The sequence below is a fragment of the Bos grunniens genome, chromosome 11 (genome assembly GCF_055505025.1).
Source record: "Bos grunniens cultivar Pamir isolate PY7600 chromosome 11, Bosgru_T2T1.0, whole genome shotgun sequence".
In the NCBI taxonomy this organism is placed as follows: Eukaryota; Metazoa; Chordata; class Mammalia; order Artiodactyla; family Bovidae; genus Bos; species Bos grunniens.
The window spans coordinates 9,557,925-9,575,668 of record NC_141175.1 but is presented as its reverse complement, the minus strand read 5'-3'; the positions used below and the strand labels follow the sequence as shown (position 1 = coordinate 9,575,668).

General features: G+C 55.5%; 1 protein-coding gene across 2 annotated transcripts in view; it reads right to left on the bottom strand.

Annotated features, from left to right (window-relative positions):
• NIBAN2 (niban apoptosis regulator 2) overlaps positions 1–17,744 on the bottom strand; it is a 52,487-nt gene that overhangs the window by 14,012 nt on the left and 20,731 nt on the right. For both annotated transcript variants that reach the window (XM_086325061.1, XM_086325062.1), the window contains exons 2-3: positions 6,235–6,365; positions 2,735–2,863 (exon numbers count right to left, since the gene is read on the bottom strand). In XM_086325061.1, the coding sequence (XP_086181187.1) occupies positions 2,735–2,863; positions 6,235–6,365 (260 nt within the window). The remainder of the gene's footprint in view (positions 1–2,734; positions 2,864–6,234; positions 6,366–17,744) is intronic.

The following is a 17,744-nucleotide window of genomic DNA, read 5'->3' as shown; positions in this document are numbered from 1 at the left end:
TCCTCATCTATAAAACCGGGGTGATAATAGTTCCTACCCCACAGGGCTCCCTAAGCACCCAGGGAGATAACTGGGTAACGTTTAGCACAGTGCCCGTCACAGCAAGGGTCAGTAAGCGACCTGATGTGATTATGGCTGGGTTCGCCAAAAAATTCATTTGGGGTTTTCCGTAACATCTTACAGGAAAAAAACCTGGGAAAACGTTTTGGCCAACCTAATGTTATCACCACTGCTACTGCCGCCTCTACAAGGAGCAGCTGTCACTAGCCTAGTGGTAGGCAACTATCATTACCTACCAGGTACTGTCCTATGGGCCCTGAATGCTTTATTTCACAGGATTCTCACAATCCAGAGGTGAGCACCATTACAAGCCCCAACATCACGTAACTGGTAAGGTAGCCAACCTAAGACGTGGACCTGGCCTGTCAGCCTCCAGAGCCCAGGGTTTTTGATTACCCTGAACTGCCCACTAACTTTCTAGGTCCTGAGCGCCACACAAGGCCCCTTGGGAGGAGAATATATTCATTGGAAGGACTGATGCTGAAGCTCCAATACTTTGGCCAGCTGATGCGAAGGGCCGACTCACTGGAAAAGACCCTGATGCTGGGAAAGATTGAAGATAGGAGAAGAGGGTGACAGAGGATGAGACGGTTGGATGGCACCATTGATTCAATGGACATGAACTTGGGCAAACTCCAGGAGATAGTAGAGGACAGGGAGGCCTGGCACGCTGCAGTCCATGGGGTCACAAAGAATTGGACACGACGGAGCGACTGAACAACTGCTTTCTTAGACCAGTGGGAACAAAAAATAGTTCTGATGTAGGTGCTCATACAGCAGGGCTGCCATGCTGCACCCTGCCACTAGGGGTCACCACTCAACATATTTCTTGAGAGCAGCTGAAACCTCCCAGGCAATGATTTTCAAAGTGGTCCCTGATGAGCAGCATCAAAGTCACATGAGAACTCGTCAGAAATGCATATTCTTGGCCCCACTGCAGACGTGAATCAAATTGAGGGTAGGCCCAGCAACATGGTGTGTGTTGTTGTTTTTTGGAATTTTTTTTAATATAATTTATTTGGAGGTTTATTTTTTAATGGAATTTATTTTTTAATTGAAGGATAATTGTTTACAGAATTTTGTTGTTTTCTGTCAAACATCAACATGAATCAGTCACAGGTAGCAACCTGTTTTTACACCAGCCTTCCAGGTGATTCTGTGCACTGAGAACTGCTGCCCTGAGGCATCGGTTGCTCCTGACTGCTTATGTTCAGTTCAGTTCAGTTCAGTCACAGTCATGTCCGACTCTTTGCGACCCCATGAAGTCCATCACCAACTCCTGGAGATCACTCAAACTCACGTCCATCGAGTCAGTGATGCCATCCAGCCATCTCATCCTCTGTCGTTCCCTTCTCCTCCTGCCCCCAATTCCTCCCAGCATCAGAGTCTTTTCCAATGATTCAACTCTTCACATGAGGTGGCCAAAGTATTACTCTACTGCAAGGAGATCAAACCAGTTAACCCTAAAGGGAATCAACCCTGAATATTCACTGGAAGGACTGATGCCGAAACGGAAGCTCCAATACTTTGGCCACCTGATGCGAAAAGCCCACTCACTGGAAAAACCCCGATGTTAGGAAAGACTGAAGGCAAGAGCAGAACGGGGTGGCAGATGATGAGATGGTTAGATAACATCACCGACTCAGTGGACATGAATTGGAGCAAACTCCAGGAGATAGTGGAGGACAGAGGAGCCTGGTGGCTGCAGTCCCATGAGGTCGCAAAGAGTCAGACACAACTGAACGACTGAACAACACTGATTTGCCTCAAAACAGAGTGCTCAAGCCTGTCCTTTGGCTGTTCTAGAGGAATGTGTGGCAGAAGAAGTTGGGTCTGTAGTTCAACCAGGTTGGTCTTCCCCGAGGGCCCAAGGCAAAGGACACTCATCCCCAGACTGGCGGTCCAGTGGTTAAGAATCTGCCTGCCAATGCAGGGGACACGGGTTCGATTCCTGGTCCAGGAAGATCCCACCTGCTGCTGGGCTACTAAGACCGAGCACCCTAGAGCCCGTGTTCTGCAACAAGAGAAACCGCTGTAACAAGAAGCCCCCGGACCACAGCTAGAGAGCAGGCCCCACTCGCCACAACTAAAAAAGCCCACACACAGCAACAAAGACCTAACGCAACCAAAATAAATAAATTTTTAAAAAAAGGACAGTCATCCCCCAGCTTCCCTGCTTCAGGCAGGGAGTTGCGAGCAGAGGCATCAGGAAGGAAAAAAGACAGGACCAGCACCCAGGAGTGCTCTGAGGCAGGGGAATGGCCAGTTTGCTGTGACTGTGGAAGCCCAAGGCAGGAAGGGGGCTGATGGGGGAGGAGGGCCCTGGAGGTGGAGAGACTGGGAGGGCCATGGGGATGAGCCGGTGCCAGTGATGGGCTGCTTCTTGGGGGAGAGGCAGAGTGAAAGGGGACCCCCAGCGAGCCGGGTGCCTGGATGGGTGAAATGCTACTCAGAGAGGGGGCCCCCAGCTTTAGGCAGGCAGGAAAGGGTGAAGGGAAGATGCTGAGGTTCGGCTTTGCATCTGGTGACAGCGAGACGGGCGCGGTGGCTGGCTGAGGGTGGACATATGGGGTCTCACGTTCAGGAGTCGGGGGGCGTGCAGCATTAACGGTCGCAGAGTAGGGGGCTGCGGGGATGTGGAAGAAGCGCTGGGCCGGCCCGGGGGGCGCCTCACCACTTTGTTCTCGTAGAGCACCAGCCCGTAGTTGTGCGGCACGAGGCTGAAGCGGTTCCTCCACTTCTTGTTGTCCTCCTGGTACTGGAAGAGGTTCCCCGAGAAGATGATGCGCTCCTCCAGGGGCACCTGTGGGCGGCGAGGGGCGGGGAGTGAGGCCGTCCGCCCTGACCTCACTCCTCACCGAGGCCTGCGCGGCGGCGCGGCGTCACACCCATTTGGCAGATGGGGAAAATGGGGCTGGGGAGCAGCGAAGGCCCCCACCCCACTCTAGGTCCAGCCAGAGGCACTGTGATGCCGGGACTAGAGCGCAGGCCAAGCACTGTGACGGGGGAGCCAGGCAGGACCCCGCCCCGTCCTGGCCCCAGCAGACATGGCGGCCTCCTCGGGATGGTCTCCGGAGCCCGAGGCAGGCTGCTTCCCCGTCCACTCCCCCTGCAGTGTGACTGTGCCACGGTCACTCCGGCTGGAGGGGACAGGCCCGCCGGCACCTGCTCTGGGCCTGTTTCCCCTCAGGGCAACACAAACTTGACGGAGGTGGTGCCATAGAGCCTCCCCAGCTCTGACAGGTGACAAGATGGTCTCCACAAACCCGGATGGGGGAGGAGGGGACTTCAGCCCAGAGTGTTCCCGTCTGACCAACACCCTGGCAGACTCGTGCCCAGCGTGGGCAGCAGAAACACTGAGACCTCCCTGCAAAGCCCTAGCTTTGACTCTACCACAGCCTCAGTGTGACTTCAGGCCTGCCCCATCACCTCTTTGAGCCTCAGTTTCCTCATCTGTAAAATGGGACAGTGACAGCCGCAACAACACGTGCAGGGATCATGCAGGCAGTTGGCACCGGGCAGGCAGTACAATGCACAGGAGCTGCCATGACCACTACTGGGGTTCTGTCTACATCAGTCTCCGGGCTCCTCAGACTGACATTTGGGTAGGGGGAAGGGAGAACAAACAGCCTGAGCACCGGGGAAGCTTCCGGAAAGGAGATAACAGGAGGCCAAGAGGGAACAGCCCTGCTCCTGGGTGGGAGGAGCGCAGGAGTCAAGGGTTCCTGTCTCTCAGAAGCCTCCGTCTGCTCTACAACAAATATGGGGCCTTCTGCAAAAGCAACATGTGTCCTGCGTAATAAAGGGAGAAGGTATAATTTGACTGGGGCCTAACCTCTCCTAGCTTCGGAGCTCTGCAGCTGCAGTCAGAGGTGAGCAGCCTCTCCCAAGGCATCCCCCACCCCCAGGCCTGTCTCCTCACCGGGCCTCTTCTCCCCAGCAACCTCCCTGCCACTCTTAAGGGGAAATGCCAAAACATTCCTGGAAAATGAGGGCCCATTGTACTCAAACAATAGGACCCCGAAGACTGCTTCCTACCCAGGGACAAAAATATTTACAGGAAAAGAAAATGGTTCCCCCCTCTCCACCAGGCACCCCCTCCCCACCACACCACCGACAGTGGGCTTTCCCCCGGGCTGCATGGTCTATATTTAGACTGGGGCCTACTCTCACTCCAGCTCCTGAGCTCCAGTCTCTGTGAGAGAGAAAGAAGGAGCACAAAGAGCTCTCCAGACACCCGGGCAGACTCTTGTTCCCCCGGGTCTGCAGCCTCCACTCTGGCTTAGAGCCGGAACTCACTCAGGCCTCCCCGGGTGAGTGGGGCTCGGCACCCTGCCCCCTAAAGTCCACCCTCAGATCCTGGACAGCCCGTAATGGCTGGTTGGTTGGTTTACAGATGTGGGTTTGGGTTTTATTTTTAAGACTTTCAAATGGCAGAGTCGTGTTTCCACTGGAAGGTCTGCAGGAAGTGGAACCCAGGAAACAGCCCAGGCCAAATATTTTGCACTCTGCAAAGCTCTCTGTTGCCACTGACGGGCATCTTCAGGGAACGGTGAGAGCACAGGCCCCCAGGCTCTGGCAGCCTACACCCTGGGAGCCTGGACAAGCAATTCTACCTCCCTGAGCCCCAGTGTCCACCTCTGGGAGGGGCGCCAGGTCATAATCACAGTCCCGCTGAGCCATGTCATGCCAGCTGATGAGCAGCGCCCACACAAAAGAACTGTTGTTTTTACCACTACTATTACTATATTAATTGTAGTATTATTTCTAACAATTTATGTGATGATGATAATGATTTCTATTGTTACCATGACTTAGCCTCATGATGGTCAGTTTTGTGAGTGGCAAATGGGACCCAAAATCCCTCCTCTTCTGAAACTGTGGCTGATTTCATATTAGTCTTCCTGCTGACACGTTGCATCTATTTTCTGACCATGAACACTCAACCTGATGAGTGTGAAAGGCGCTTCTCAGGCAGGGTAAATGCTGAATGCATCATGTGACCCCGCTCCTGTCTTGGGTTATTAGAATTCAGGCTGCCTGTGACATTTCCTTCCAAATAGGGGAGCAAGCAGCCCACGGGAAGCAGCTCTCTGAGGTGGGTCCAAAGCCCTCTCTGCTATCACATAGGTATACCCCTGCCAGACACCCAGGCCACAGCTGCCCTCTGTCACAGGTTGGCAGGTTGCCATGACATCAGGAGACCAGACAGACTTTCCTGGGCCCCAAATCAAAGTGATAGGTGATGCTCTGACACACAGCCCTGACATTCCCTCCACCCAGGCAGGCTAGGGGTCAAGGCAGAAAGAGGAATCAAGTCAGGAATCTGGAACCTGGCTTGAGTCCTGCCCTCCACCATCCCAAGCAAGCCATGGGCTCACCTCTGGGCCTCTGCACATGCCACCGCCTGGGTCTGATATTCCTTCTCCCATCAGGTCTTTAGCTGGGATGGCCCTTCTTCCAGGAAGCCCTCCCAGACTACCCAGACAAGGGCCCACTGCAGCACCCCCAGAAACAGCCAAGGCCTGGCTTCTCACCCCAAGTGCTCAGCCCCACCGGTGCCGCCTGTCCCCCACTTCCTCAGTGCCATTCCCACCCCGATGCCAGGGGTGACCACAGGATCCCCACCCTGGGAGGCTCTACTAGCCTCCTCTGGCCCATTCTGACCCCCCAGTGGGGAACAGGCAGCTTCCTGGACAAACCTTTACTGTGCAAACATAACCCTACCACTGATAAGAGGCTAATGACAAGGCCAGAAACGATGACACATCAGCCAAGCATCTGTCCAGCCCCAGGCACCTGGCCCACAGATCTTTAATCCTCGCGGCCACCTGGCACGGGAGGTGTGCCAATCCCCATTCACAGGTGAGTAAACTGAGGCCCCACGAGGTGAGCTCATTAGCTTGAGGGCACGTAGACTCTAAGAGGAGGAGCTGGGCGTGGACCAGGCCTGTCAAGATGACTCAGAGCCCCAGCCCGGCAGGAGGAGGGTCTGGCTCTGGGAGGAGGCACCCACGGGGGCATCGATGCCACAACCAGGTCACCTCGCTATTCAGAAGCCGGGGTGGGGCGCTCAAAGACCATCCAGCAACCGTGGGAAACAGAGGCCCAGAGAGGGAAGGATCCTTGCCCAGGCCCTCGGAGGCCGCCCCGCCTCTGCCCAGCGCCTCTCACCTTGCGCCAGAGCAGCTGGGCCTGCGGCAACCCAGTGCCCTCAATCTCATGTCGCATGCTGTTGAAGAGGGCCACGCCATACTGGTCTTCGTAGAATCGGAGGAACTCCGTCAGGATCTTCCCGGTCTTCTCTGAAAGGGAAGGATAAACGGGCTATGAGGTTGGCATGACTGCTTCCAAGCAGTGACCAGGGAGGGGCATCCGCCTTGCCCCAAATCCCAGCTCATAAAACCGTCCACACGGGCTCCGCACTCACATCTGCGTTGCATTTCTGGCCGGGGTGGGGCCTTTCCCACACACGGCCGGGTGAGCCTCTGGGCGGGAAAAGGGGCGATGACCGTGACGGTCAAACCAACAGAGACACAAGAAACCGACAGACAAGTGAAAAGATGCTCAGCCTCCCCAGCCAGCAAATGAACGCAAACGGGAAGATTTCCTTTTCCCCATCAGACCAGCTGGAATGCGGAGAATAGGCACTTTAACGGAGCTGGGGGAGTGGCAAGATAGGACTGCGTGTTTGGAGGAGGAGGGTAGTCGTGTGCACAGTTCTAAGTGTGCATGGGGGCCCTTGCTCCTGTAGGAATCCAGCCCACAGAATGCACCAGAAATTGCCAGAAACAAGCCAACTGTGCATGGGGGGGTGGGAATGATTCAATACCCAACAGTTCACTCAGGTCGGACAGAAGATGAAGGGGACCTGGGTACACGCAACAAAAGGAGGTGTCCGCGCTCTGCCACGTCAGGAGCTCTGCAGACTCCCACGTTGAACAGCATCGCATTTAAGATTATTCCTGTAGGTGCATGTGAGTTATTTACCCTTGGGGACCTCAAAGAAGAGGTCCAGGAGGCAGCACTCCAGGCTGCTAAGGGCGGCACATCTGAGTGTGGGAATGAGCAGCAGAGGGAGAGTTTCAGGTTCTGCGTTATTCATTTGTTTAGCATTTGAATTATTTTATGAGCATGACTCTTTTTGCAATTAAAAAAAAGATCAACATTCTAAAATGAACTCATCCACCGGATTAACTACCACTCTGCAGTCACTGGCTGTTGGCCTCTCTCTTCTGCTAAACCTGCTAAAGCAGGTTTTAAACAAAGAAGGGGATGTCCCAGGGGCAAGGGCAGGCCCAGCACTAGCTACCCAGGCCTCCCCATGGACAGATGAAGAAACTGAGGTCCACAGAGGGTCATGACCCACACCAAGGGGCCTCCTCCTTGGCAAGCCTTCCCTGTCCTAAGTAGCTGGACTTGGGTCTGTGCTGGCCTACTGTGCAGCTCCCCTCTGGGCCTCAGTTTCCCCCTGTACACTGGGAGAATCAACTCAATCATGGACAGGCCCTACCACCTCTAACAGTCTCGGACTCAAGGTTCCAAAGACCTGGTCCTTTCTCAAATGAAAAGGGGCTGACATGACGCCATCCTTCCCACCGCTGGTCCCTAGATAGCAAGAGTACCCAGGAGGACAGCGCTTCATTTAATCCTCTCAATAGCTCCATGGGGCTTCCCTGGTGGCTCATCAGTAAAGAATCTGCCTGCAATGCAGGAGTCACAGGAGACACAGGTTCAATCCCTGGGTCAGGAAGATCCCCTGGAGAAGGGCATGGCAATCCACTCCAGTATTCTTACCTGGAGAATCCCAGGGCCAGAGGAGCCTGGCAGGCCATAGTCCAAAGGGGTTGCAAAGAGTCAGACATGACTGAAGTGACTTAGCATGCGTACAATAGCTATATGGGGTATGGTTGGTGTCATCCGTGTTTACAGAGGAGAACACTGAGACTCAAAGAGGTTAAGTCACTGACACAAGGTCACACAGCTAGTGAGTGAGACCGCTGGAATGCAGTCCTGGAGCCCAGGCTGAGAGGAGGTGCCACTCCCCACACCAAGGGTCTGTGGCAGATCCACTCCCTCCACCCCTTCCAGAGGCAGCTCAGCCCATGGGTCCCTCTTCACAGGCCTGTGCTTCCCTTCCTGGAACAAGCTCATGTCTGTTCAGATTCTGTTTTCAGGGTAGTAAGGGGAGAACAAATGAGGAATTTGCTTTGAATGCCTATTTTTTAAAGACCATAAACAACCAGAACTCTCTCAAAGGCCGTGAGAATTGTTCTGAAAAACGATGAAGTGGGAGGGGGTGGTGGGGGAAGAGATGGGGCGATGAACTGGGGCCAAATAGAGAAAACAGGATCGCAGACAAAGGTCCATGAAGTCAGAGCTACGGTTTTTCCAGTAGTCATGTACAGATGTGAGAGTTGGACCATAAAGAAGGCTGAGCACCAAAAAATTGATGCTTTTGAAGTGTGGTGCTGGAGAAGACTCTTGAGAGTCCCTTGGACTGAAAGGAGATCAAACCAGTCAATCCTAAAGGAAATCAGTCCTGAATATTCATTGGAAGGACTGATGCTGAAGATGAAACTCCAATAATTTGGCCACCTGATGCAAAGAGCTGACTCATTAGAAAAGACCCTGATGCTGGGAAAGATTGAGGGCAGAAGGAGAAGGGGATGACAGAGGATGAGATGGTTGGATGGCATCATTGACTCAATGGACATGAGTTTGAGCAAACTCCGGGAGATGGTGAAGGACGACAGGGAAGCCTGGTGTGCTGCAGTCCAGGGCTCACAAAGACTTGGACATGACTGAGAGACTGAACAACAAAGGAAAGCAGACAATAATAATATTAATAAAACATGTCATCATCAGAGTCGCTCCCTTTTATTAAGTGTTAACCCCAGTCGATGGGGTAGGAAGGTTTATATGCATGACCCCAAAGAATCTTCACGAAAACCCTAGGGAGTTGGTGCTATGGTTTGTCCATTTTAGGGATCAGGAGGGTGGCAGACCCAGGACAGGAGAACCAGGTTCTCAGCCTCCAGCCCAGGCTTTGGTCCCAACCCTGCCTCAACAGACACCCAGTGGGCACTCTCCCAACAGGCAAGATGGGTAGGTTTGGCCCTTGGATCTCAAGGGTCCTCTAGCCACAGCTCCAGGATGCCTGCCTCGGCCCTGGTGCACCCAGCCTGATACAGCATCATATCCAGAGGGGCCAGGAACTGCTCTGACCCTTGGGGAGACACCCCTAGGAGGAAACTCCCATCCTGTGCCAGGAACTCAAACCCAGGTCTGCCTGACTCATAGCATGCTCCTAGCTGCCAAGTCAGCAAAGCCCAGACATCACATCCAGGCAGGGAGTGTCTGGGTGCAGAAGGTCCCAGGCTGGACTGGGGAGGACAGGAAAGGGAGGGCCCAGCCAGGAGAAGGCCCAGGAATCACCCTTTCAAGGGGCATCGAGGCCCATGTCGGGTGGGACTGTGGGTTGGAGAGGACGCCAAGAAGTGAAAAACAACGAGGTGACCCAGATGGGGCCAGAAGGCAAAGGTGAGGCCTGAAGCAGTGGAACTGAGAGGGGCAGAGTAGGGGGAAGAAGGAAATTCATCTCTCGTGCTGGGATGCAGACGAGTTATCCAAGTGAGGCTGTGGGACCAGAGTCCAGGAGGGGAGGGCACGAGCAGCAGGGGGAGAAGTCACCTGGCAGAGAACGGAGAGGGGAGAGGCGGAAATGTGGGGTGCCTCACTCAGAGGGAAGGAGAAGACGACCCCATGGGCCCTGGGCCCATCTCACCCAGCTGCGATGACAGATGTGCCTTGCCACTGGAACTCGAGGACCATACATACCTGGACCTGTTTTCAAATAAATTCTTTGCCATTTGAGATTCCAGAAGCAAACAGACTGGAGAACACGGGATCTCTCAGTGATTCAAATCTGCTCCCCAACTTGGGAGCCTAATGGATGGGGAGACAGAGGGAGGCTGGCCTCTAAGGACTGAGTACGAACCCCAGGAGGGGGGCGCCTGGCACAGGCAGCGGCTGAGCCAAGCAGTTACTGAGTGCCCACTTCTGGGCCACACCCTGGGGGGCTGTGGACCAGGCTGGGCGAGAGATCAGGGACTAGAAGGAGGGTCCCGACACAGCGCCAGGGAACTGGGGAGCTCAGCTGAGGTCTGGCAGCAGAAGAGGCGCTGGAAAGGGAAGATCGAGGGGGAAGAGGGCCGCGGGTGGCTTCTTGGTAACCCCTAAGCCCACTCCTGAGAGATGTGCTAAGACAACTTGGAGGAACCGCCACGTGCTGGTGCAGAGGATGAGGAGTTGGGGGGCGAGATGTCGGGGCTGGAAAGACCTCCGGGAGGAAGGTGGGGTAGGGGGTCCAGTCACCTCCAGGGACAAACAACTCCCAGGGAGGAGTCCTGAAAAGTGTCCCTAGCAGCCCCTCCGGCCAGATGCTGCTGAAAGAGGATGTAGGTGGGCATCCCGGCCTGGAGAAGGCTCCTCCGGCCTGCAAAGCTCCAGTAGGGGTAGGAGGGTCACAGCCTGGGCAGCCCTCTCCCTGTAAAAACCACTCAGCACCCCACTCTCTCTCCCTCCTTGCCCCCCTGCAGCGGTGAGCTCCCTGGAGTCACCAGAGGGGTTTTATGACTCAGTGTCCCTTCCTGGTGTCTGTGAGTGGTCCCTGAGACCTGAAGTGTCCCTCTCTCCTTCACGCCTGCCTGTACGAGTTCTTCCTGCTCTCCCCCCATGGCTTCTGGAGACACCACAGGCCAGGGATTCAGGGCCTCATCACCCCAAAGGGCTTCCCCAATTACTCAGTGATAAAGAATCTACCTGCCATGCAGGAGACCCGGCTTTGACCCCTGGGTTGGGAAGATCCCCTGGAGAAGGGAATGGCAACCCACTCCAGTATTCTTGCCTGGAGGATTCCATGAACAGAGGAGCCTGGCGGGCTACAGTCCATGGGGTCGCAAAAAGTCAGATACGACTAAGCGCCTGAGCACCAACACCCCGAAGGGGACTGTGAGCCAGAGAGGGTGAGGGGCTCACCTGAGGTCACACACCCAGACCAAAGCAGTTAGGGTTCTAGCCCACACCCTGCTGACCCCTCCTGATGCCAGGCTCTGACCACTGCCCACAGGGCATCCCTCCCCCGAGAGGGCGGGGTGGGAAGGGTTGCCCAGCAACCAGGTTGCTTCTGGGAGAGGCTGAAGAGGACAGAGTGCCGGCCTCACCCACCTTTGACACTTTCCCACACATCTCCTCCTTCCTTTCCTGCACTGACTCAGGCCTAGGTGCTGTCAGATAAAGAGATACGAGGGTAATGACAGAGCCCACCTTCCCACCTCAGGCCCCATGAGGCGGCCAGAATCCCAGTCCTGAAGACCCCGGTCCCGTAAGCTATCCAGCTCTCTCAGAGCCTCAAGTTGCCCATTTGTAAAATGAGCACACCCAGAATCCAATTCCAGACCTCCACAAACGTGACTGCTATAATCGTAATCAACCTTGAATATTCATTGGAAGAACTGATGCTAAAGCTTCAATACTTTGGCCACCTGATTCAAAGAGCCAACTCATGGAAAAGACCCTGATGCTGGGGAAGATTGAGGGCAGGAGGAGAAGGGGGTGACAGAGGATGAGATGGTTGGATGGCATTACCGACTCAATGGACGTGAGTTTGAGCAAGCTCCAGGAGATGGTGAAGGACAGGAGAGCCTGGCATGCTGCAGTCCATGGGGTCGCAAAGAGCCAGACATGACTAAGCGACCAAATAACCACAATCATGGTGCTCAGAGACTGCTTGGGAGTTTTTTTTTTTTTTTTTAATTATTTATTTTAATTGGAGGCTAATTACTTTACAATATTATAGTGGTTTTTGCCATACATTGACATGAATCAGCCATGGGTGTACATGTGTTCCCCATCCTGAAACCCCCTCCCAACTCCCTCCCCACCCTATCCCTCGGGGTCATCCCAGTGCACCAGCCTTGAGCACCCTGTCTCATGCATCGAACCTGGACTGGCGACTGTTTCAAATACGATAATATACATGTTTCAATGTTATTCTCTCAAATCATCCCACCCTCACCTTTGCTTGGAAGTTTTATTAGCAGGTATAGCTTTCATAGTTTGAAAAAATCCAATAATGACATTAAAAAAAAAAAAAAAAGGACCAGGAAGAGAATCACAAAATAATAAGGATCAGTAGCTCTTCAATAAACAAAAACCTGACAAAGGGAGGGCTCCCGAGGAAGAAGCAGCTGCACAGAGGTGAGGAGGTGAGGACACTGGCCTTGTGCAAGGCACATGTGGGAACCCGGGCTCCCACCTGACCCTGGGGGGACTCCTGGGGCACCGGGGCCAATCGCTGGGCCCTCCTGGGGCCCCCTCCCAGCACCTCCTGCCGAATAAGGAGGCAAGCTCTCCCCACTCAGACACAGGGCCCCATGCACACCCCCAAAGTCTTCAAATGGCCTGGAGGTGAATATAGGTAAATAAATCCTCCATTTACAAGGGAATAAACCAAGGCCCAGAAAGGTTAATGGTTTACGAAAGGTCATGCCACTCATCAGTTCACAAAAGCTCCTGAGCACCTTCCTGGGGTTGTCATGGAACCACCTGTGGGGGTCGTGATTTCTTTATGAGACCAGGAGGACAGCCCCTGAAGTCTGGGGCTCTGTGCCCAGCCACCACTGTGTTCTGCGACCCCAGGGAGCCACTGCCCACCCACGGCCTCTACCTCGAGGCAATGTCCACAGCGTGAAGGCAGTGGGCTCCGCTGGGATCTGAAGAGGCCACTGCCCAGCACGTCGGGGCCAGGGTGAAATACACACAACTCTCTCCCCCGACCTGGAGGCTGTTTTGGAGCCAAGCCTTGAAGCAAGTTGGTTGCATCCTTATCTCTGATTCTTAGCAGGACTGGAACCGTGGATTAATGGCTCTCGAAAGGCCATCTCACTCACAGTCAACAAACTGTGCACCTCTGGAACCATTGAGGGTGACCCGGGGGACCCTCCTTACCCTCTGGTCTTCCTGACTCGGACCCTCAGCACTAACTCCCAGAGGGGACCAGGGTGCCTCGCCATGCAGGACTTCGGCACGTTCAACCCCTCAGGTAATGCTGAGAGATCCTGTCACCTCCCCTTTATAGACAAGATAACTGAGGTGCAGGGAGACTTGGAGACCTTCTGAAAGACACTCAGCTTAGAAGGTGAAAGAGGTAGATTCTAAACCTAGTCTCACACCAAAGCCTGCACAAACCCCCACCTCGTAAAGCCTCTTCATTCCCAACACAATTTCCAAAGCCTGTCTTACACTTTCCTGCTGGGTCTCCACCTGCTCCCAGAGGTGGGCAAGGCAGGTTTTACAGTCCCATTCTACAGATAAGGAAACCAAGGTTCAGAAAGGCAAGGTGACTTTTCCAAGGTCACGCAGCTGGCGACAATCAGAGCCAAGAGTGGTCTGGGGGTCTCCAGCCCCTGTCTGGTGGAGCCGGCAGGGAACCTTCACTCCTACTGGGAACTCGCTTGTCCATCTGCTCTGGACCTCAACGTTCCTACTGGCAAAATGGGTGGGTGGGTTCCTATCAGCTCAGCTGATCTAAAATCTCAACGACAATCTAATCAGTGCTGTGCTGGCCCCAGAAGCTGACTGGGGTGCTGGTCTCAGCACCGTATCTGAGCTGCTGGTGAGTCAGCTCGGAGTGGGAGTTGACCACAGTCCCCTCAGGCTGGACGGGAGAACTGGGGTGAGGGGAGCAAGACTCAGCATCACCCCTCACTTGCCAACTCAGCACCATCTCCACTGGGCATGCAGCTCTGGGCTTAAACTCTGCTCCCAATATGCTGTGTGGCTTGGTCAAGGCACTTCCCTTCTCTGAGCCTTTGTTTCTCCCTCTGCAAACAGCACACCAGTATCTGCCTAGTCAGTTTATAAGATCATTGGGTTAAAGAGTGCTTCCCAGGTGGCTCAGCGGTAAAGAATCTGCCTGCCAATGCAGGAGATGCAGATTCAATCCATGGGTTGGGGAGATTCCCCTGGAGAAGGAAATGGCAACCCACTCCAGTATTCTTGTCGGGAGAATTTCATGGACAGAGGAGCCTAGCTGGCTACAGTCCATGGGGTCACAAAGAGTCGGATACAACTCAACACACACTCACGGGCTAACGAGCAGAATACACTTCATCTTGGCGAGGGGGAGGCGTGTCACTAACAGGGCCCCTTTTAAGCACCTCCTGTCCAAGCTTCCTCTAAGCCAGGGAGAGGCCCTTGAAACAGGGGCTGGGCAACCCTGGCCTGGCCCAACCTCAGGGCCAGCACCAGCAGCAGGCAAGGCAGCCGGAAGCATGTTAATCTCTGATTTTCCAAACTGACAACATTAAGGATCATGCTACTTCCTGCACTCAGATAGCGGGGGCTGGGCAAGAAGTCAGAGAGGCCCTGAGGTGGCCTGAAGTCCCCTGGAAACTCTGGGGGCCATTGTGCCCAGAAAGAAGGGGCTTGCTGAGCTGACGATGGGAGGAAAGGCTATAGGGGTCCGCAGAGAACAGGCCCAGAAAGGTGCACCCTGAGAGCCTCCATGCCAAGCTCAGGAGATGCTCTGCCTTCTCGTGGACCTCCCAAGCCCAGCACACGCCACACCTGTGTCATGTGGACCATCGCCCAGACCTTCAGCTCAGCCCTGGAAAGGTGGTGTCTGAACTGGAGGAATGTTTCCGATGAGGAGGCCCAGCCCCAGAGAACTGAGCCCTGCCCAGTCCCTCAACTGGGGAGCAGCAGCGGCCGATCTGGCCCAGGTCTGGGACCCGCCTCCACGCTGACAAGGTGCCGGGAGGAAGGGGACGATCACAAGCCAAGATCGCATCAGCCCTGGCCCAACCCTGGGGGCCTCACACTGGTCCCAGCCCTGGACTGTCCCGAGCTGAGGGCACCGTGCCAGACCTGACCCTGGCTCATCCGGTCCCTCCAGTGGGTTCGGGGGCCACACCTCACCCATGAGGCCAGCCGGGTTTCAGGGCTGAGAGATTTGCGGACTGAAACCAGCACCCTGCAGGGCGGAGCAGGCCCACAACCTGCCTGCCTGGTTCCCAGAGCACTGCGGGGGGCTGGAAGGGGTGGGGAGGCGGGCAGGCAGCCAGGGATACCAACCCCACCCAGAGCCAAAGGAACAGGAGAGGCGGAGTGGGGGCAGGGACCGAGCTTGCCTGCGTCAGAGTGCTCCAGAGTGCCTCCATCTCCATCACCTGGGAGAGCAGGACAAGCGAGAGGGCCAGAGCACTAGGGACACTCTCCAAAGGCCACACAGCAGGTCCCAGCAGAGCTGGGTCGGCATGCCAGCCCCCATGCTGGCCCAGGGCTTCTCTGCTCCATCACCCCATTATCATTATTAACACATAACCACAGCGGCCACGTGCTCGCAGCCCTGCTGCACCCAGGTTCGCACGAGTCATTTGATGTGTTGTCCTCATTCTATAGAGGAGAAAACTGAAACTCAGAGAGGTGAAGTGACTCCTCGGGGGACACACAGCTTGTCAGTTATATGGACCCAGAACAGCCTGAGTGTTAACAGGGAACCAAAGTTTGGGCGAATGCATCTCACCTCCACCTTGCAGACTGCCAGCCACTGGGGCTTCTCACCACACTGGCCGGGTGGGTGGCCACGGTCAGACAGGCTGACAAGGCTCCCACTCAGGGCCTGTAATCAGGGGCAAAGCCAGGAAGAGGGGGGTAATGACAGGCTCCATCGGCCAGCAGGGGAGGGGGTCTGGCAGCCCGCCCGTGAGAAAAGCCTGAAACAGTAGCTAGAATCCTGCAGAGCCAAAGGCAAGAAGAGAGCAGAACAACTGGGCACCCCCAAGGGGGACAGCTGAACCCCCTGAAGGGGACAGTGCCCAGGGAGGGCTAGGGGCCGATCCAGGGTCACCCCACTCCTGAGTGCTTGTGCCCCCCAGCACACGGCCATCAGGGTGGTGGGCTTCCTAACTGACTCGGGGCTGGTCAAGAGGCCAGAACAGCTCAACCCAGACTACACCACTAGTCACTGCCTACCCTCTCCCCAGCCCAGGCCCCCTCCCAGCTTATTCCTGCCACAGCCTCCAAATTTCCCCCACCTCCACTCCTGGCTCGCTCCCTGTCCTTCCCACACACAGGAGCCACAGGGATCTTTTTGTTAGAACTCTCACCCTGAACCTCCCCTGCTCAAACGCGTCCATGGCTCCCACTGCCTTGAAGACAAAGATCCAGCTCCTCAGTGCACCTGCAGACCCTGAACGCCCTTCCTCACCGTGGGGCTCCCCCAGGTCAGGGACACCCCTCCTCCTCACTCTCCAATGCCCCTTCCCCCCAGGAGGTCCCCAGGCTGGATGGGACCTCCACCCACTCCCGTAGCCTCCCTCATCTCCAGTGATCTCAAGGTGGGTAAGGCCTGTTCCCTCTGTGATGCCCCCAGACAGCACCCACCACATCTAGAACTGACCTGGCACAAAGGAGGAACGAACAAGGAGGAAACCCAGAGGGAGAGGCCAGGTGGGGAGCCGCCACCCCATTGAGCAATACAGCTCCCCACACACGCCCCAGAGATTTCTCACCGCAGAAAGGAATGCCCAATGCCCAACCCGGGAGCTGCAGCAGGGGTCCCAGGACTACGAGAAAGTGCCCAGCGCCCTCCTCCCCAAGGAAGGGGGCTGCCACCCTCGAAGCTTCCTCCCGACTGGCCTCAGGCGCCCCAAAGGGACCCTCTGCTGGGTACCCCTTCCCTGGGGCCAGTTATGAACAAGGAAAGGTATCTTCCCATAATCTGGCAGCCCATGGCCCACCACGGCCTGGGAATGACTGACCCCTGACCGTGCGCTGGCCCCATGCCTCACGTGGAGATGAAAACGGCCCTGGGAGGGAGGGTCCTCACCACCCCACCCCCACCCACCGTGTTCAGTGTGGGAAATGGAAGCGTGGGGGCAGTTAGGGAGCTCACCTGGCATCACACACCTGGTGAGGCATGATGCCAACTGGAGATGCCCAGCCCTGCAGGGGGACTTGTCACAGAGCCCTGGCCGAGCCCCGGGAGGTGGGGACATCTGTCACCCTCCCCTGCACAGGAAACAGAGGCTGTGAGACCTGCTGGTTTGTCCCAGGTCAGCCAGCTGTCAAGGGCTGGAGCCCAACTCCAAGCTAGGACCTGAACCCAGGCTCTCGGGCTGTGGCAACACATGGGAAACAGTCACACCAAGCCCTTCTTAAAGGATCTCACTGGACCTCGGAGACCAAAGTTCATCCATTGCTGAACTCTCAGCACCTGCCACAGGGCCTGGAAAACTGCCCCCAGCGAACACACCATGCCAGACTGGATCCAGGCTCTCAGTCCTGCCTCCCTCCCCAGTGCCTTGTGTTGTACCCTCTGCCTGAAGCTCCCTTGCCCCTCGTTAATACAGTTCAAACTCTTAGCCAGACATCGTTTCCTCCATCACAGGCTCTGCAGTTTCACATTTGCATGTAATTATAATAATAAGTGGGGCATGAGCTAATACATGCAACACTTAGCCCAGTGCCAGGCACAGAGGCAGCTGCCATATGTGTTAACAATTATCATCTACGTTATTTCCTTTAACCCTCACCTAGAGCTTCCCTGGTGGCTCAGACAGTAAAGATTCTGCCCGCAATGCAGGAGACTTGGGTTTCATCCCTGGGTCGGGAAGACC